At 42.6% G+C, this 21,184-nt stretch overlaps 1 protein-coding gene across 8 annotated transcripts; it reads right to left on the bottom strand.

The window, feature by feature from the left end:
- Nucleotides 1-5,212: 5,212 nt before the first annotated feature.
- Nucleotides 5,213-20,594, bottom strand: CNDP2 (carnosine dipeptidase 2). Of its 8 annotated transcripts, XM_072852829.1 has the most exons (13): nucleotides 19,350-19,666; nucleotides 19,092-19,274; nucleotides 17,829-17,909; nucleotides 16,699-16,842; nucleotides 14,033-14,195; nucleotides 12,356-12,444; nucleotides 11,239-11,439; nucleotides 10,633-10,717; nucleotides 9,902-10,062; nucleotides 7,783-7,947; nucleotides 7,111-7,252; nucleotides 6,355-6,502; nucleotides 5,213-5,915 (listed from the first exon to the last, which is right to left on the bottom strand). In XM_072852829.1, the coding sequence occupies exons 3-13, from the start codon at nucleotides 17,886-17,888 to the stop codon at nucleotides 5,846-5,848; spliced, it is 1,428 nt and encodes a 475-aa protein (XP_072708930.1). In that variant the 5' UTR covers nucleotides 17,889-17,909; nucleotides 19,092-19,274; nucleotides 19,350-19,666; the 3' UTR covers nucleotides 5,213-5,845. The 8 variants fall into 8 exon arrangements, with proteins under 8 accessions (XP_072708930.1, XP_072708934.1, XP_072708935.1 ...); XM_072852833.1 differs by lacking the exons at nucleotides 19,092-19,274; nucleotides 19,350-19,666 and adding an exon at nucleotides 20,578-20,594; XM_072852834.1 differs by lacking the exons at nucleotides 19,092-19,274; nucleotides 19,350-19,666 and adding an exon at nucleotides 20,583-20,594.
- Nucleotides 20,595-21,184: the final 590 nt, after the last annotated feature.

Genomic DNA, 21,184 nt, shown 5'->3' with positions numbered 1-21,184 from the left:
AAGGAAGAGTTTAATAGGTTTTCTTGAAATTAAGCAGCAGTATCTCAGAATTCTCCCTACCAGCATTTAAAACAGTCCAAGAGAAGACAGTATTTATTCTCAAGTCTCTAACCTTGACTCTGCTATTCACTACATGGACATTAAATCCATTAAGTAGTTCAGAAATGTGAAACTTAATTTGATCATATATCTTAGCTATCCTGAAATTCAGGAACTGGCTACAGTTTTACATATATTAACAGCTCAGATTTGCAATTCCATTTACTTACTTGGTCCAAAAGAGCAAGAAAACAGTCCTCCAAAGATTCACCTTTATATAAAAATGCTAAGGGTCTTGACGTATGTTTTTATTTACGTGTAGATAGTAACAGCAGCCTTCAAATGATCCATCCTTAAATGCTATTCATACATATTGCTCATGAACTCTTAAACTTTACTAAGGCTAGTCATTCAGTACAGACCAGCTGATTGACACCTGTAGGACACATGTATTCACAAGCAACAGCTAGCACAGAAGGGTCTCTCTATGAAGACTTGCTTGAGTATCTAATAACTGAACGTATTTCACTTTCAAATAATATTTGGCACTTTGTGCTGTGGGTCAAATTTGTTGCTATAGATTACAGCTATATAGTTACTCTTAAAGTTACCTTGGTGGAGTTAGCTTTTACTTTTTGTGGAAAGACCACACATCCTCTGAGGATGCAACAGGTCTCAATTCAAATGCACTGCATAAAGGATGGCTGCTTTTCCAAAGGAGAGCATAGCACAATAATGATAAAAGCGGCGTTCATCTGTATTTGTTCTCATTTTTCAGTCTAAAGGGCAGAAATAAGAGAGGTCCACGGGCTGTCTCCATGACTGAGAACATAAGCCTGCCCAGACAGGAGGACACTGCATACCAATGTATCAGCTGGCACATTTCATCAGCATGCATTTTAAGCAACCCTCAAGAAATCTCAAAATTGCTAAGGATATGCAAAATTAATAAAGATGAATATTTAAAAGTACTAGCAAAACATGTCTTAGCTTTCAGGGTTTGTCATAACCTAACATCATGATGTAGAATGGTACAATCAAGCTAGCAAGGGACTAGAATCAAAATTATCCACTAAGCTTTCCTGTGTAGCCTAAGCAGATTCTCTGAAGAGTGATTTAAATCCGCTGCATAACTTTATTAATTACCAGGAAGGTGATTTATTCAGATTGACTCCTCATAATGTAAAAGCATATTTAACACGAGTCTATTCTATTTTAATTGAATGAGTTCAGATGACACTGAAAAAAATCTGTAATGTTTTTAAGCTAATACCTTGACAGAATGAACAAACTCACAAACCCTATCTAGATTAGCTCTGTTATCTCCACTCTTCACATTGCTTCAAGGTCAAGATCACAGAGCTGAAGTTCTTTAAGTTAAGACAGTCTATCATGTAACCTTATGGAAAAATAAGTTTTGATTTAGTTAGTACATCCAAACTCATTATGCTAAACCAAATTCTGTTTTGCAAGTTAAAAACAGGTTCAAATTAGGAAGCATTGTGCTCGATAAGCCTAAAATAGATTGCCACATAGTTGAAAATCAGGGCCATGTTTTTAGTGTGCATGCTATTGTTTCCCAGTACAGCAAAAATAAAGAAAAGTGACATTTAAAAAGGCAGTTAGGGCTTATTCAGTTAGGGATAATAGCTTGTAATAACTCTACCTGCTCTTTTAAGTGCGTATTGCATATCAAGATGCACTGTCATGGATTTTGCTAAAACACAAGAAATCTAGTGAGCAACGAGGTATTACAAGCCCAAGGTCTGCATTCTCAATTTTGCAGTAGTTTCACCCTGTGGACAAGTGATGGTAAAATGCACATTGTAGATTTCCCTCCATTCTTGGAGTGGGAGAAGTGGAAGTACAAGCCATCTAGACTTGCTGACAGCAGCATGCCGCTGGCCAAGAGACTTCCCAGTTTCCTATCAGGAATCAAGCTATTATTCCACAGCAGGAAACGGGACAGAAGAATATGTTTTGCTTTTGTGGCATGTAGATACTCCTTTTTTTTTCCTCCAGCTGCCCATTTATGAAGTCCCCTTTCCTTCTGCAAGTAACCCTCCCAGGTCGCCAGATTTAGTTTCCGGGAAAATGCTGCTGCTCATTTAAGTTACTTCAGCAAGGGGAAAAAACAGCTAAGTGAGGACATACAAACCTTCTCACCATCTTTAATAGAACTCCAACTTTCAATTAAAGCAGAGTGGGGCAGTTCCATCAAGTTTGACTGGGAAGGAATCTGGACAAGAAAAGCAAAATTATCTTGGGGTTGGGGGGCACAGAGAAGGTACAAAAGTGATCCAACTACTTTTACTTTAGTGTTTGAAGGGATTTTGCATACTTTGACATAACTTAGCTAAACAGAAGCTTGCAAAAACATCTCACCAATTTACAGCCACATGCCATTTGGGTCAACTGCCAGTAAGCTGGCCTCCTACCTGGTTTACCACTAAGAGGCAAGTGGTAGACAAGTAAAAGAAAAGAACATCTTTTAGCAATAGTCTAAACAGTACATAAATCTAAGCTAAGCAGGCATGTGTTGGTGCCCCTTATAGGCCCAGCCAAGATTCAGACACTTATGAGATTAGAGAAGTTTGTAACCACGTTCCTTTTGATGGCCTTGCTTATAAATAGAGCTGGCACGTCTCTACTCAGGACAATTAGGAGTTTGTAGCTGTTCACCTTTGTAAAGCTGTTCCCGGCATAACTCTACTCCAGACAGACCATGGTGACTGTAGGCAAAGACCACAAGGAAGAAACTGCAAAACCAGCCAGAACATTTTTCCAGTGTTTACCATCACACAGGAGTTAGTTAGCACAGTAAAAATACATAGCAGCTACCTAGCCTAACCAAAGCCCTCAAACATCTGCAGTCTTGCCCCCCTCCTGGCAGTACTTCCCCCTAACCAGAGATTGGTCTCACAGTTAAGTCCGTTCACTTAGGAGCCTTTTAATAAGCATCAGTTGAGGGATATTAATTATACAAGCTTTCATGTTATATATTAACTGGAGCTGGCCAAGCCTTTCAGTAAACTGTAACAGGTAAAAAACGATGCTATGAAGTTCTGTGTGGAAAATACCGAGCAGCCTTTGTACGCCCAGCAGATGGTGCTGTGAGGTTCTGTGCTTCACCGATGCATTCTGGTTTTCATGTTTAGCTCACACTGTGTCAGACACTTCTGTATTGTACAATAGTGCTGTTATTCAAACAACTTGGGCTAAGCAAATTCTTCATACAATGCACAAGCATTCCAAGATGTAGCAAGCCAGATCTCTGCAACAGATCCTAGTTTTCTAGAAGCCTTCAAGGAGTCAGGTCTGAAGCAGGCCAGCTACAGAAACAAGCTGGCACCACGCATCCTTTTTGTCTGTGTTGTTCATTCAGGCCCAGTACCACTGCTTTTGTGGTCACCTTAGGTTGGGACAAGAGAGGTTACAGCTAAAGCAAGCTTTACTGAAGGAAGGTTACAGATACTGATAGTTTCCAACTTCAAAATTATACATCTAAACAAATCTGAAATCCCATTAAGTCTCAAAGGGCCTGTTACTTTAACAAGTTACTCCTGCATGCTTAAGTACACCCCTGCATTTTGCTCCAGCCAAAGTCCCATTTTAATCTCCTTTTCACAGGGTTCTGGCACTCACCCCATGCCAAAGTATTTCTGCCGTCTATCCAACAGGATCCTATTCCCAGCCCCTTCTACAACCCCCTTAACACACTTTCTTCTGTTTTGGGCATCCTTCACAACTGCCATGCTATACTTATTCAGGAAGTATAGGATCTGATGCAGTGTCTTCAGTGCAGAACTTGAGACAATTAAGTGATTCTCTCAAGAAAATAGTTACAAATGGAAGGACAGCTACAGACATGCTCACTTTCTGAACATAGTTCATGACATTATCAGCTTTTCTCCTGCCAAATTAAGCTTTTTCTTTACATTGTGATAAACTGTATTACCTCAGTCCAGGAACTAGATTTAAGTTGTGATGCTCTTCAAATTGATAGGTAGAAAACAAGCAATATAGAACTCACCAACAGCCAGGGAATTGTCTTTTCATGTAAGTTTAGAGAAGTCTGACATGTCAATTCAGTAACTGAGGAAGCTGCTTTAAACACATTGACTGCTAGGACTAGTTATCCTGTATAACTAATTGATCTCAGCATACAGGTGACTTTCAAATATTCAGGCATGCCAGTCTTGTCCTATGTGCAGCCTGCACATTGTATCAGAGTAGTGCCGCTGTCACTGAAAGGTGAGAACCTGACAGCCCGATACCCAGTGTTTGTACATATGCTTGGTGCTAGCAAGTACTGACACAGGCATGTGACAGGTCTCAGCCTGTACCCCAGCTGCAAGTGCAAAGTTTAATGGTACCAGATTATCTCCAGCCATCAACTTCCATGACAAACCAAACAGAACAAAACAAACAAAGCAGAGAAGCTTTAGAAGCTTCACAGTGAGAACAGAAGCTTCTCTGCCCTAACAGCCATCCACTACTAAGACCCCAGATTAAGCAACAGTGAAAACCAGATAGACAAGACATTCCTTCCTTCTGCCCCCCAAGGGAGGAAGCATCACACGGTGCTCACTTATTTGTCAAGCTACAGGACTGCACCATGCTCTCAGGCAGTTCTCAGAGCAAAGCATCATCACTTGAAATACTTACCTAGCTTACCAGCCTGCTAGTGCTGGTCAGGGAATTTAGAAACAGCAAGCCAAATCCAGTTCAGATTAGCACACATTTAAGAGGGGTTGTTTTTTGACATAATGCCAAAAACACTGAGTATTTCCAAAAGACAGCCTGAAGTTGGATGTCAGTCAGTAGTTGCAATGAGTGATGCTCTTGTCTCCCCACTTATGCCTACAAATTCCACCCACTCCCTTGCAGTATCAGTTGTGCTACAATGTGATGACCTGGCTTACAGAGCCAAAATGGAACATTTTCTGAGCTTGTTTTCCCTCAGGAGAGCAGGATTTCGCAACATCTGCTTCAAAACAAGCTGTTATTGAGCCAGAGCCTAAGGAATAAATATTTGGATTCCCAGGAAGTACAGTCTGTGTAGCCATGTTGCTCATCTGCCTCTATAGCCACAGAAGAGTTCCTCCCAAGTTACCTGAAGTTGCTTTCCCTCCCAAGTCATTGTTTAATCCTTACAGACCAAGAGACAAACTCTAGAGCATGATTATTTATTGTCCTTTTTAGGGAACACAAAGACAGCTTTACAAAAAGATGGCCAGTAGTCATTACCACAGTGAATTAGGTTATAACCTAATAATTGAAACCTGCAGGCAGGTATAAACTGTAAGAGACAAACTGCTCTTCCAAATCACTCAGCAAGACAGATGCCTCACTACAGCTTGAACACATTCCAGTATAGCCCCATAATCTGTCACTTCAACTACTTCCAAGACATACCCAGGAATAAAAACCTTAAATTTGGCTGGCAGTTCTGCAACTGTTGTGGCTGCTTAAGCAGTTGAGAGCAAACTGTTCCTCCTGCTTTACAGGAAAAGTAGATGAATACAGCAAACCACAACTTTGAAGTGATACAGAGGGGACAAAGATGCAGTTCAGGACTGCTGGCCAGATAAGAAATAGTCTGTCTCATTTGAAGAAAGCATTTAAAGTAGTATTTTTTGTAGACTGTGTTCTTTGTGAAGTGGAACTGCATGCTTCCCTCTCCCCCACCAAAGCAGTGGAGTGTTGGTGGAAAAAAGGGAGCCATGTAAGACTTGGTAATTGATGACATTTTATAAGAAAATTCAGACTTCTGATCCATAAGCCAGAAGGTAAGGTGTCTAACTTAGTCCTTCAGCTGGGAGACTTCATAGAGGTATGCACCAAGCATCTTCACCCCCTGGATGTAGTTGTACCTGGAAAGAAGACACTTCCATTAGCATCGTCTTAGTTTGAGCTATATTTCTAGCAGTTGTGCTTTTTGCAGTATCAGTCCTATGCACAGAGACACTACAGGCATTACTGTTGCAGGCAACAGGCACCACTTCCAACCTCCCTGCATCTCCCCTGGCAAGAGAGAAATGCCATCCTTGGGGTACAGGGTGGCCAAGCTTGGAGACCGAAGTATAAAAACTGCTTCTGGTTTCAAGTGTATAAAACCAGAAGCAGTAATGAGATCAAGATTCAGCTACAGACTAGTTACCCAAACAGTCATTCTCTGCTAGGGAAAAATGGCACTTTGCCTTCTAGAGAGTTAAAGAAAAGCAAGAGCTCAGTTATTCTTGGTCCTTTTCATAATACATGCCAAGACCCACAGTACAACTCAGCCTGGCACAGGGATAAATATTCTCATACCTATTTAGCTTCTCATTTTGAGAGTGGGCACCATCATCTGCAGCTCCAACAGGAAGCAGCATGACATTCTTGCCAGTTGCTTCTTGAAAAGTAAGGGTAACAGGAATGCTTCCTCCCTCCCTCGTCAGGTCTGGTTCAACTCCAAAAACTAGAACAAAGTGATACTCCAGTCAGTTTGGAATTATATTTGGTTTTCCAACACATCCTTATTGCCGCTTAAGCAAACAAGTTACCAACCACTTCTGTACCATGTGCTGACCAAATCTTGCTCTGTTTTAATCAGCCAGACTGCAGAGGTTGCAGACTTGTGGCATTTGCCCCCCAGATGTAGAGCTAGAGTACTGTCACTTTCAGAGTTCAGTTACACAAGAAAGCTTGTTTGCACTCCAACACAGAAGTTAGATTTGCTCTAGTTGCCCTAGCATAACTGATTAAGAAGGATGCTAGGATGACTAAACTTTGAGGGCTTTGGCTAAGCAAGTGATCTGAACTACTGACAGTCTCATCCTTATGCAAAAGCAACACCATACCAATGGACTTGTTCCAGTATAATAGGAATGAGCTTCATATCAAGTTTTTCCCTTCCTGTACCTCAGACTTGAATTTAAGGATTGCATATGACATGCTTCCTTACTTAGTGAGACAAACTTATTAAATAAGTGCAGAACACTGCAAACATGACCTCCTCAGTATTTCTTGAGGTGCTGGAACAAGAGCTTTTTAGTCCTCCCAATGCCAAGTGGAAAACCCACTGACCTGTCTTCATGGCCCTCCTACCAGCCATGTAGTGGGGATGGTTGAAGTCTGACACCCAGGGTTTTCCACCATGGCCTAAGTATACTCTGAATTTGTTGGGGCTCTGCAGCTCCGCAAACTTTTTGCTCACGTAGTCTTCAACCTGTAAGAAAGATTGAACAGTCTTATCTACTGTCAGCATTTGTATGAACACTGGTAAAGACTGTATACTAAAAGCATCTTAGGGACTTGCAGGTCACTACTACTGTGCAGCAATACTTTTCCTATTACTATTATTTCATATTATTCCCATGTATCTCTGCTCTGAAGTCAGAATATCTCCTTTAGGCAAGTTAACAGTATACTGTAGAAGTTAACCAATATGTCAAACTCTTATGCTTTTTTGAATATGCACTTCTGATAATACAACTGCCCTACAATTAAATTAGCATTTACTCCTGAGCCCTTTCAAGTTAGTTGACAGAAATAGAATAGCCAGGCCACAACAGTCCAGTGCAGGACCATACAGCGAGTCCCCCAATTATCTGAGTTGAGGTGCAGAACAGGGAAGATGGTAGCGAAGTAAGTAACTGGAACAGCTTTAGAAACCTGAAATACTCTTCCCCAGGCATGAAAACAGGAGAAGTTTAGAGACACTAGTTGTTTTGAAACCATCAATCCATCTCAACATACATGCTTTGTGACTTCTTCAGGAGTCATGTTTGGTACAAGTCTGATTGAGAACTTGCCAATCACTTTCCTAGGAATCACAGTCTTGGCTCCAGAGGCTGAGAAGGCTCCTTCAATTCCATGGAGAGACAAGGAAGGATATCTCCACCTATGCATAAGGATATGTCTCTGCAGAAGCAAAGGGAAAGATGCAAGGTTACATGAAGTTTGACAGAGTTCCCCAAAGTAATAATTTATTCAATCTAAAAGACTCTGCAAGAAACAGTGCTTTCTCCCATGGAGAAATGCAGCTCATTCAAGACCACTCTGTTAATGGGAGTAACAGCTTCTGTTTATAAGCACACATTTTGATACAACAGCTGGGTTTTCAAGCACCTTAAGAGATTCAGTAGCTCTAGTTTGGCTTTCTCCTAGTTCTATGGAACTTATAGGACATGACCAGTCTGTTTCTGACAAGGACATAAATACCATTTATAAGGTGCCCAAGCACAGTGGGTAGGGAATGTATTGGAAGCTCCAGTCCCCACTGCCTCAAGGCAGACAGGTGCCTTCACCACTAAGTCACATGCTTATAAAGATCACAAGTTTTCTAAAAGCCTCACACCACTGTGCAGAGGCATACAGTGTGCTCCTATTTATATCCTCAGTTGTATTAAACTGCCTGAACTCCAGGTTGATTAAAGTGAGCGCTATTGCCTTTCAGATACACTTCTGCATTTCTTCCTTGTTGCCTTGGACATGGCTGTTCAGTACACTAGATACTGTGAATTCAACGTATTTGTGTCCTGTATAGCTACAGTATCTCAAACTTGAACTTCACTGCAGAGATTCAGGAGACTTAGAAATTGTGGGCTTTAATGTTAAGTTTGTTTTGTTCCAGGTACAACCTGCTTCTAATCTTCTCTCAAAGAGAATTTAACTGTCACTGTTCAAATATTTCAAGCACATTGTTTCTCACTTGGAGATTACAGCCTTCTCTCCCATATCTCCCCTTAGTCCTAAGACCCTTCTTGCATGCAGCTTAGTTAGAACTCCCTTGGTAAGTTAAGCTACAATTTCAATCTAGCTAAGACTGAACGGCTTTAGTTCAGTATCATATATGAAGAGCATCTTGCCAGCTCCTTCATATACACAAGCTATATTTAATCCATTACTTTATAGACAAGGCTAAACAAGGAAGCCTGTGTGCTCTCAGTTGATATAAACCTGAGCATGTAAAGACAAGGTTGAGTATATAAAATTGTTACTTATACCTATTTGAGTTGAGTCTGAAGTCTCCTCCTGACAGTACTAGGACAGAAGACAGACCTGCACATGTAAACTTGTCTTTTACAACACTTGTTTCTGCTTTTTATGATAGACATATTTACATCAAGGGTTTAGTGTTTTAAAATTAGTATGCAATACCTATACCTTGCAAGATTCACTGTTAAAAGCATTCATTTGGAGAGCTCCCAGGATGAAGATTTGAGAAGTTCAGACATGAGTTTATTGAACTTGACCCTGTTCAAAGATTTGGGTAGCTGCCTAGTCCATGGCTACAAAACAGTCCCTGCTTGCCAGGTCTAGGAAGATGTTCAGTATGTCAACCTTAAGTTCATCACAGCTAGATCTCAAGCTGTTTTCTCACCTTATGAGAAGTCAACTCTATGAGCAACTACTTTATTTCTGATAACTCACTGAATTTCTCAGATGTAGGAAAACAGATGCTTTGTGTAGATGTGCTATCTGACCTCTGGAAAAGTGCTAGCAGTTCTTATCCAGCATTAAGAGAACAGTACTAGATAAAGAAAGTTCTGTACAAGTTTGAAATGCTACTTATACATAGACTAAGGAGCAAATTTAAAGTTGCCTAGACTGTTTGCCTTAAACATGGGATAACCTAGACTAAGTTTCCAAGCACCTAACACTTTGCAGAGGAACTGCTAATGTTAAGTATGCAGTCAACTATACAGTAGGTGAAGTTATCTTCAAAGCAATCTCACCATTTTAAAGACAGCAGATGAATTCTCTGCCTACTAAGTTACTTGGTAACCACAAGTATCCACAGAAGCTTGTCTTCTACTAAAATAGGTTGAACTAACACAGCTAGCCAGGGTAGAGAGGAAGGAGTACAATATACCTTTGTATCATGCAATAGTTTTGTTGCTCCTACATCTTTTGCATATTCTTCCAGGTCAAAATCAATCTTCTCATATAGTGCCAGCTCCTCATCAGTAACAGGTGCCACTGCTTCATTAAGGCCTGGGATGAGGATTTTCCCTTTCTTGTCTATAAGAGAACCTGTAAACAAGCACCTAATATCAGGATTCAATCAGAACAAACAAGATGTCATTGCTGGGAACACTTCCCATGGGAAATAGAAGTCTTTGCCTTCTGAAAACTCTGTAAATGTAATAAAACTCTGGCCTCTACCTCCCAGAGCCTGTACCACTAAGCATGGAAGGCACTTTGGAATTTGCAGCTATCCAAAATATGTACTTCCTTGCAACTGCATTTCATTCTACTGTTACATATTTGGCTGGCTGTTTGAAGGGAGGATTCCCAAGGAGTTCAATATGGCATCTGTAGAAGAGTTTGCAGAAAAGAGCCAATTTAATTAACATACAAGTTTGCAGCAAGATTTTAGGGGAAGCTAAAGTAGACAGACAACTTCTTGGCAAGACCTTCCTCATACTTCTGTATCTAAGGCATCAGCCTGTTTTACGCATACCTGGCAAGCACCATTTCATTGGTCATTGCTTTGCTAGTGTAAGCAGCCCTTAGGAGCCCCTCTCACTGCAAACAAACTCATGCTTTAATGGCTCTTACTCCCACTTCAGACACATTTAGTGAAATCTGCTTTTTTCTTACCCATTAGAGTAATGAGATCTGTCATGGCCTCATGTACTGAACCACCATAAACTCCAGAGTGAAGGTCTTTGTCACTACATTCCACCTGGTTTGAAGTGAATTAAGATTGAGGTTAATTTTAGCATGAAGACACTGCCAAATGCACAGAACAGACTTTTACCCTAGCTTTTCGCTGCATGTATTTTGAGAATGCATCTGTTTTTGAAGCCAGACCACTCAGTTGTACATTAAAGCAGATGTTTATTGCTCTGTGGAGTACAAGCCCTTAGTACTGACAGTCCCAACCTTGGAGACTTCAGTGGTGACATCTCTTCCTGCACTCAAGGAAATATCTGGATGAAGACATCTAATGCCATGAGAATCCTCCAGTGAAGGCACTAGCTTATCTTGCTTCATACATTTGAAAGCTATCCCTCCCACCAAAGTATCATATAGGATAGTAAAAGGAAGATATTTAAATAATTAGTAAAAACAAGTTCTATTTAAGTAGTCAGTTTCACCTTTTCTGAAGAAAAGCTATTGGCATAAAAAAGTTAGAGCTACCACACTTCTCCAGTAGAAAGTCAGCTTAATAATACTGGTTTCGCAGTGTATTTCAACACTTACCTCTATGAAGTAGTAGCAGATACCCCTCAAGCCATAGGTGATACAAGGCTTCTTCTTGCCTAGCCAGTAGTTGTCAGAAATACAAACATAATCCACATCTTTGAAAAAAGCATCTCGCTGAGCAAAAATCAGTTCATCAAGGCCTTCAGATCCCGATTCTTCCATACCCTCTAGGCAGAACTTAACATTTACTGGAAACTCCTTTGAAAATGAAAAACAAGAACACATTAAGTATGTGAGAACATTGGTCTCCTTCAGCAATCAGTAATTTTCATCTGTCACATACAAAGAAAAATGGACATGAGTAAGTTAGTTCCATGACAGTGGAATTTGTTAATTATACACAAAGTATTACAAAGTTTGGACTGTGCTTACGTTGAGGGCACTTACACCACCCTTCATTTGACAGAATTCAAACTCTTCCAAAAGTTTTAACTAAGCTCTAGAACAACTTGTTCCCAATCCTCTTAACTGTGGGAATGCAGCAGAGATCTGTTGCCAAAGGTAAGTCACAGGGCTAGGAAAACTAATGTTAACCACAGAAATTGCATGCCACAGTAGGAGAGTCAGAGCTGCCCTGTCTATCCAGTCTACCATATTCTATGCCTAGACAGCACCTGAGAACTGCTAATTCTTCTCACAAGTAATAGCAACTTGTCTTGCAAGATAAAGCAGATATCCTGAGCTATTTCTGATGGCACTTTCTTGAACAGAAACAGCAAAGCTCCCAGTTTGATGTTACTAAATTAATCCCTTCTTCAAGCTCAGTGGTAGTGAGACATTAAGCTTTGCTAAAGGCCAAGCTAATTTGACATCCTTACATGAAAGTGATCACATTTGATTATTCCTCCTGCTCTAGAACTTCACATATGTATTTTCCTTCCTACACATTTCATTAAAGCAAAAATGTTTAAAGTGCAATCCAAGCATCTACAAGACTAACTTGTCAGCAAGTCCACTCAACCCTACTAGGACATCAGGGAATTTACAGGACTATTGCATCATTTCTCTGATACCTGAATAAGCAGGTTTGCCTCACAAGGGTTTGTGGCTTGGATAACATTTATTGCTAGACTCAGCTGTATGTAAAAAAGCAGGATACATTTTGGACACATGCCTGGTTAGTTTGTTGATAAGCCTCCAAGGCATTCAGCCAGGCAAGCACGGGACCTTTGTCATCTGTTGATCCTCGCCCATACAGCTTTCCTGTAGAAACAGGGTACAAGTTAACCACTGTGAAGAAAAATTAGCATGAAGCTTCAGTCACCTCTTGCCTGCAGGAGAAAACATCCTTTTGGATAAGCTTTTTAGCCCTGCTTATATTAACTTTCCTTTCTGATTCTTCTGAAGTAGCAGTTTTACATCCCACTTCATACACCTGTGCAAGTGGGACAAGTACAGGACTGCAATAGTTCTCCCACTTAGAGCTACCCCACCTCTTCCCCCAGCTGCTCCCTGGATAGGATCTGAACATTAGCCTGGAAAAGATGTAACTCTGCCTTGGGCTACTGTTCCCATATCCTTCACAATAATATCATTTTCTACAAACACAGCAGTAAGGGTATAGAAACAAGCTACCTCCTTTTAAGAGGAACCTATCCAGTATTAGCTTCAATTCAATAATTCTTTATTTGAAGAGTAATACTTCAGTAGCTAGTGACCAATAACTTCTCTGGATTCTCCAGATAAATCTGGATCTCCCCAGAAAGGGCTTTAGTCAAAGACAAGTCTTACAGGCTACAGGAAGTCCCAGGAAATGCAGCACATGGGATCACAGTAGAGGCAGATATTGCTGCAACTCAGAGCTGTGGCTACAACCCCTAAGCACTAGGTATAACCACAGTGACAGAACAGGTCAGAGTTTGCAAGGTAAGGAACCATTGGTAAATATGCCTCCTACACTGCCAGGCTGCACAGAGATAAGCCACAGCTGGAGGCAAGACTGCTCTTGCTGTCAGGTAAGATAATCCAGCTCAGTAACTTGGACTCTGCTGCCTATAACTAAGTGCCCAGGTAGAAATACTAGTTACCACAGATACTTTTCTTGGCAATGATTAACGCTTATACAACAAGAATGGTTGATGTCCTATTCATATGACCTTTGACACTCAATACTGAGCAAGTGAAACAAGGGAGAGGCTGTTGGCAGCACCAGCTTTAGATAGAAAAGAAAGTTTTAGTCTCCTCTTGGCTACTGGCAATGTGTTGTTTCAACAGGAGTTACTGCATGATTTCTTCATCCCCATTTATGGAAGAGGGGCACTCATCTGGGCATTAGCTCTGTAAAACACAGCTTCTGCAGTACTCATTGTAGCACAGCATGCAAACACAAGGCAACCCAGGGAGGCTGCTGTACCACTCCTGTCTCCAGGCATAAAGAAGCTGTGTTGAGTGTTTGTCCCCTGTAGTGGTTCAAAAATCCCTGCAGACTGACATGACCTTACATGCAGCAAGTTGTAAGCAGCACAAGAAACTAGTTCTAGAAAGCTTTCTGGCAGCAAATTGTTACCATAGAAGGCAGCAGTTAAGACTTTGCTGTAGCTACAAGGAAGATAACATGCAAGTACAGTCTAGACTATCAGAAAAGGAAACAAGCCTCAAGAGCAGCTGAGATTTTGCAGCTCTACTTGTTTACCATTTCCCCTCCTGCATCTTTTATCTCAACAGCATTAAATAAACACCCATGTTTGTTCTTACTCTCCTTTCCCCTTTCAGTCAAGAGTACAACTTTAGAAGAGTTGAAAAATACCACACTTGTTACAGAAGTGCTCAGTGTGAAGTCCACCGCTCTTACCTTCCCTTTCTACCAGAGTGAAGGGTTCGCTATCCCAGCCATCCTCTAGTGCTGCTGGCTGAACATCCAGGTGACCATATACACACACCGTCTTTTTGTGTGGATCCGAGCCAAGCGTTCCCAGAACAATTGGCGGTAGAGGGATCTCTGATCCATCAGGCAGCTAGAAATAGGAGGCAAGAAGTTTTATGCAAATGTGGAATGTCAGAGTGGCACATTTTTATCAGATGAATGAATTACTTTAACATTACAGAGGTTATGAGATTAGGGGCATAGACAGCTAAACAAAAATAAGCTACTTAAACTGATGGCCAGAAGCAGTGTGCCAATGAAGGCATGACAGCACCATGCCAATAAAGTTTCCTGACAAGTCCCAGTAACAGTCAAAGTGTTCCAAGCCACTCAGAACTGTTAGCTTTAAACTAACAGTCCTACATCAGATTTTAGCAGAGCAAGCTGTCTGCATGCCAAACTGCCATATCTAATGCTGACCTAAGCATAAGTGAAAAACTCCATTCAATATTGCATTCTGCATTGCTTGTCACTGCACTTTCATCCTGTCCACAGTATAGCTCTCTAGATAAATCACTGGTATCACTGAGTATAACACGTGCCTACACCCAAATAAGGTCAGCATAACAACTTTATTTCTCTATTCCAGCCTATGCTGTTAAGCAAAGGGCAGGGTACTGCTGATGAACTTGGTTCAAGAGTTGAACTTGGCTTAGTCCTTTGGAATACCCCAGAAGCAGTTATCACATGCTGTTCTCAGCATGTATTTCCCTTCCGGTGAGCCAACACATACTGCTGGACACTGTTCAGCAATAAAGATCAGCTTGGACTTTTTGCTCATATGGGCTCCAAGCTCCAATTTGTTATCAACTGCTTACATGGTCCTTGGCCAGCTGCAGCTCTAAGTGATTAAAGCATTACTGCAAGAATTTACACTTACAGTAATCAGTACACAGTACTAACTGCTGTGCAGCAGTAAACTAAGTTAGATCAGACAAGTTCACCAGTTGCTTTACATTATCCTCCATTGATATAGCAGCAATGTACATAATATACTGACTAGTTTTGTCTATACTTAATATAAAAGTAAATACTAAAACTTTAATCCAGCTGTAAGTTTTCTAAATAGAAATGTTACTTGTAATAAAGTCTGTAAAATCAGTTCTTGCCCCCCAAAAATTACACTGATGAAAGGAACAAGTTTGTCTGAATTAATGGAAACACTTTTGATGGGATTTTAAGGCTGTAGGTAGTAGCAGAGCTAGAATTATCCTACAGATTCCCTCCCAAGCAGGCAGATGAAGTCAGCTGCTTCCCTCCTGGGACCTGTAGTGCTACAAAAAAGTGTATTCCAGTTGCCAAAAGCAAGAACTGCTCAGAGGGTCCTGATACACAGATTTCACCCAGCAGTCATTAGCACCAATTACAATGTCAATCTAAAACTAGCAAACATTCCAGTACAACAGGATTTTGAATGCCACTATCCAAATGCTAGTCTAACAATTTTGGTATGGGTCTTATTCCATGATATGCAGTGACTAGGGACTTCAAAGGAGGAGCATATGAAGTGGACGGTTCCCTAGGATGAGACTAACATTATCACTCATAAGCAAATACATTTCTCAGGTGAAAAGCAGCAGTCCAGATAGCTAAAAATAAGGAGGGGACTCATCCTGTTAAGGATACTTTTGTATCTTGTAAGGGAGCAGTGCAATCTTGTGACAAATGTAACACTTCTGGAAGAGCCTAAAAGTCTCTTGGAAGAGCTACTGAAACTTCAGTCAGTATCTTTACAGCCTATGGATCTAAGGTCCAACGCCAGCCTGCTGTTAAAAATGTCTAACATTTGTTTGCAGGTGCTCTGTTCAGGCTCAGTTCGAAAAATATTTAATACATCTAATACACAGTCCAAAATGTAATACAACATGCTTAACTGATCTGGATCCCAAGGTTTACTATAAACATGGGTTTTAACAGGAAGCTCAGACTATGTGGCAGGAGAGACATTGTCCCACACCCCAACAGGCTACTGCCTTTCTAGGCCACTACCCACAAGACCCTTGTGTGGTGATCCTGACCAGAAGACCATCAGACATTAAGGAACTGGTGATCCACATAGTTAGCCTGAGTACACCCAAGCCTGTGCTGCGCTATGCTGCACACACAGCTTCACCTTCCTGCCTGTATTGTGCTGTGCACATCCCTGGGCTGCAGCGTAAACATAGCCAGTTGACTGTAGCTTGCAGGCAGCTCCCACTTGGTACTTGCGATTACACCACCTGCATGTCCTTGTCTTTAAAAGTGCAGCAAGAAGTTCTCATGTAAATATCCCTTTTGTTTGGTGGTAGAATCAAGCAGCTTGAATAAAATGGGGTAACATTTCCATGAATGGGATCTGCACACCACACTGCACACAGATTGGATGCCTGCTAGATGCTGCACAGCTTGGGGTTCCCAGCATTTGAAGGGACCTAAGATTATCTATACTATCTTCTTTCTTTATAGTGGTAGCTCTAATAAGCAGCATTTTAAATGACACTTTATGGAGTCCAAGTGCCTTTCTTACTGGGATCATAAGAAGCCAGCCTGGTGCAAAACATCTTGTCTTCTAAAGAGACTTTTTCTACTAAGCTAACATGGAGATGCTCACATACCTTTTGTTTCCCAATATCCATAAGTTGGGTTGTGCCTCCCAGTCGCTCAATATCCCCTGCAGCAACCTCCATCATGCGTCTGATTTCAGCCCTCTTCTCCGGCCATGCTGACACACTCTGGATTGCCACCCATTGAGCCAGCCGCTACAGAAAGATAGAAAAGTTAAAGGTTTCACTACACATGAATTATGGCATGGGAGGCACTATACAAATAAAACAACCTTGCAGTTCAACTAATACTGTTTCAGTCAAGCTTAAACTTGAGGCAAGTCAGCTCTGTCCTCTGCTCAAAGGAGCACTCTAACCATTGATATTACACTCAAAAGCTCTCTAAAAGTCTCGCTGTCCCTGCAGTGTAGCACAAAGTCTACAGACACAGAAGGCAGGCTTAAGAGTATGACAGCTTGTGCATATTGTGCCTTTCTGGTTGCCATTCTTTAAGAATCCAGAACAAGCTAATGTCAGAAGCAATGTCAGCTTCTCAGAAAGGCTACCTTAGCTTCCCCCTGCCTCACACATGTGAGATCAGCAAGAGCAACGGTCAGAAGTCAAGTTGTACCCAGCAAGAGCTGGAGTGTGGAGCCAAGTGGAGTTTACAGTGCTATAGCACCAATTCCTGCACAGGAGAAAGGGATTACAATAGAAAGGGCAATTAAATAGTGGGTTGAACAGCAAAGTACAGAAGGTAACCTCTCCCTCTGTCCCCCAATATGAACAGTTTCATATGAGAAAGCTTTATTCTGGCCTTATTTATGTCTTTCCTCTCTCATCTCAAAAGGGGAAAGACAGCATAAACCCAGTTTGGCATTCAGGAGCTAGTGTCAAACTTCTACCTCTAAATAAGTCACTGCTTGCACTATACAGTAATAGAGCATTTCCTAATAAATCTACCGTGGAGATTTATGTTTTTGAACAGAACTATGTCTAAACTTAAGAAACAAAGTTTTCTGGCTTGACTCAAACCAGTCACACCTGCTGCCTGCTCTCCCCTCTCCCCAATTACTTGGCATTACTCTATTATTGGGCATATTATAGAGGTGTAACAACAAGCTTGAAGCTGACTACCTATCAACTTTTAATATCCCATAGCTATCTTGTGCTGCAGGACAAAACTCTGAAAGAAAACTTACCTGAATATAGACCTCCTGGTGTTCATCAATGTATTTAAAGAGTGTTTCAAGAGCAGACATTTTCTGACCAGAGTGGTGTTGCTGAAGATTGTGATAGAAAAATAATTTAGCCTTCACAGGTTTCAGAAGCAAGTCAGTAATCAAGCAGACACAGAAGACTTTCACCTTTCAACTGCTAAAGCCACACACCAAGCTCTGAATATAAAACTCAAGGCCACTCCCTCTCACAAAAATCACACAGTGAAGTGGCTAAACAAAAGTATTTAATCTCAACACTGTTGTTTCTGCCTCTCCCCACAAAATAACTTTGGAAGTTAAACTGAACAAACTTCTCTATAGAGATACTTCAATCAAGTCATGTACTTCACTTTACTGCAGAATTACAGGCAAAATGTTACTCAAATGAAATCTATTCTTTGAAGTTGCATTTTATTATAAGAGTTCAACTAATAGTGTGCCAGAGGCTTGAATGCTAGCTGCTAGGTCCTAGAAGCACCACACTTTTACTTTGTGCTCTACAAAGGAGGTTAAAAGCAGGCAGCTTAAAAATTGTGTTTTCTTCAGCTTTAAAGTCCTAACCCACCACTCAGGCTTCCCAAAGAAGGTCAGAGTGAAGCCACAGGAACAGAAGCCAGCCCCAGCAGGCCATAAACAAGTGGTCAGTGACTAGTTCAGTACTACCACTTCCTCATTTTGTTTTAGTTTCAACTGAAGCTCATGTGAGAAAACCCAAGACCTCTCCCTTCCTCAGTCTTCCGCCTTCCTCACCAGTCCAAAATCCATAATTAAGACATACTGTCCATTCAGCCAACAAAACCAACAAGCTTAAACTTAGTTCTCAAGTTAGAACTAAAGATACAGCACCTCCTCTAAGCCAGGAAAATAATGAGCTTTACAAACATGCCTCAAATCCAAGCACCTGGACCATGAGAATAATTCCAATGTCTGTGTACTACCCCGAACAAGCATGCTCAGCAGCACCAAAATACTGAATCACAGCAGTTGTTTAGTCAGCTTTATGCCAGATCCTTCAAGCCTTTTTTCCACTTCTACAAGGAATTCACAAGACAAGTACAGTAGCTGTTAAAACATTTGACTGTTTGCCTTAGGATTTCCTGAACACTGACTACTCTACATAGCTGAAATGAATACTTTCAAGCTGCAGGTTGTCCCACACAACGTACTACAATATAAGCACATCCTACCACCCCAGATCTACAAGACTTACAGAACACATTTTCTTTCAAGCAGGGTTGTACTTACACAGATCACTGATGTCTGACATACAAAAGTCCTTTCACTGACTGGAGATGCCTTCTATTTAATTTACAGCATCCATCAAGTTTAAAATTTTAAGCATCAATTAGAACAACCCCAAACCACCAGACAGCTCAAGCATTCTCTTCCATAGTGATGAACGGTAAAAACTGAACACCTTCAAAAGGCCTATATAGACATAACAAAGTTAAAGCAATGCTTCTCACTGAAGCCTGGTTTCCCTAATGAAGCTACCATACTCACATGCAGTTAGAGCTCAGGCATGATTCATCTGGAGCTTTTCAGAGAAAGCAGCACACAGGCATCAGCCCTGTGCATCTGACACTCCCCTTTACTCACCAGTTCCTATAGCAACATCTGGGCTTTAGCTTCATAGCACAGACACAAAATACAACATATTACACAGAGGCTGATATTCTGCCCAACACAAACAAGATCTGGACTACTTGCTAAGTCAGGGGCTACTTTAAGTATCATCTTAAACAGTTACACAGTCTTAAAAATTAGAGGAACATTGAATCACTCAAGTCTCACTACAGAGCTGCAAAAAAGTCTGCCCCAAACAGCTTCAAACTTGGAAAAGCAAATATAGCTTACTGCACAGTACAAGGCTGCATGTTACTTCCCCTCTTAAACACCAGGGCTAGAATTTCCTCTAGGTCCTTCAGACTGGAAAACTGAATCCTTCCTAGCTGCATGGAAGAGGCTCCACAGTTCTACCTTTTCACAGCACTGTAACAGTCATATTATGAAATAAAATAACCCAAGGGACTATCAGTGCACTAGGACAACTTTGCCCTCCTTACCCACAGGCAAGATGAGTGCCCCCGAGGAGAGCATTTAGTCAGGAGAGGTCTGTAGCCAGCACAGACCACTCACTGCCCTCCACAAGCCACTAAAAACAGCAGCGTACAACCCCACACCCACATTACAGGCCCTGCTCTTCGGGCTGAGCTTGACTTAAAGGTTAAATTTGGGACTTTGCAAGGTTTTGCGGCAAAAGACAAAGTTCACCGTAGCCCCCAGCTCTGTGACCGCAGAGAGGGAAGCCTCAGGGCGGGAGGGAGGCACGTCGCAGGTTTCCTAAGGACAGAGGGAGCCTCACAGGGAGAGAGAACAAGCGTGGGGAAGGGGACGGGGGGACAGCGGCACCTTCCCTCAGAGGAGCAGCCACAGCGCTGCCGCGGCCCGGCAGAGCCGGCTGGGCCGAGACACGAGGCCGGGCAGGGGCTTCCTACCGCGGGACACCAGGCAAAGCCCGGCCCAGTGGGAACGCCACGCACCCGGCAGCCGCCAGCGCCTCCTCGCAAGGCCGCGGCGCGGAGGCGGCCGCTGGCAGGCCAGGCGCGGCCCTGCGCGCCGGGCCACGGCGCCACAACGCGAAGGGAGGGGGACCCGCACCGCACCGCACCGCACCGCACCGCACCGCACCGCACCGCACCGCACCGCACCGCACCGCACCGCACCGCACCGCACCGCACCGCACCGCACTCCTTGTCGCAGGCGCCAGCTGCCGCCGCGGCCCTTTAAATACCCCCGCGCCGGCCCCGCCCCGCGCCGCACGCCGCGGTGGCCAATCCGCGGGCAAGGAGAGGGCGGCCCGGCGGCCTCGCGCGGCCCCGGGGCGGGGCTTGCCGCAAGACGGGGCGGGGCCGCGGCGCTGCCTCCCTGCCGGGGAGGGGGCGGCGCTCTCCAGCGCCCCCAGCGGCCGCGCCCAGCTACCGGGGCGGGGGTGGGCGGGGCTCCGTCCTGCGTGAGGGCATCGCCTCCAGGTAGGCGAGCGGTGATGAGCTGCCCGCTCTCCAGTGGAACGTGATGAGCAAGGGCATGAATAAGATGAGGCAAACATGAGAAATAATACGGGAGATAATCAGGAGCAATGTAACACGGGAGAAATTTGGGAGATCTTGGCCAGAGCCTGTCTGGACAACTGAATTATTCCAAGCAAAGATGGGAGTGTCCTCATGGCCTTCTTACGTTTGTGGTTTAGATAGATTTAGATGTGGTTTAGATAGATTAGAAAAGGAAAGTGTAGCATGAACGGTAAGATGCAAAAGTGAAGATCACCCAGCTTCCTT

This window comes from Ciconia boyciana, chromosome 2 (assembly GCF_034638445.1).
Source record: "Ciconia boyciana chromosome 2, ASM3463844v1, whole genome shotgun sequence".
Lineage (NCBI taxonomy): Eukaryota > Metazoa > Chordata > Aves > Ciconiiformes > Ciconiidae > Ciconia > Ciconia boyciana.
The sequence above is the reverse complement of the archived record's forward strand: the minus strand, read 5'-3'. Positions and strand labels throughout refer to the sequence as shown.

Bases quoted from the DNA above. Each gene is read 5' to 3' on its own strand.
- CNDP2 (XM_072852833.1), bottom strand. From the start codon at position 17,888: ATGTCTGCTCTTGAAACACTCTTTAAATACATTGATGAACACCAGGAG. The intron at 11,440-12,355 runs GCATGTGTCCAA...TCATTTTCAAAG, and splicing joins CTTATCAACAAACTAACCAG to GAGTTTCCAGTAAATGTTAA. The intron at 7,253-7,782 runs GTATGTTGAGAT...TCTTTCTTACAG, and splicing joins CTGAAGAAGTCACAAAGCAT to GTTGAAGACTACGTGAGCAA.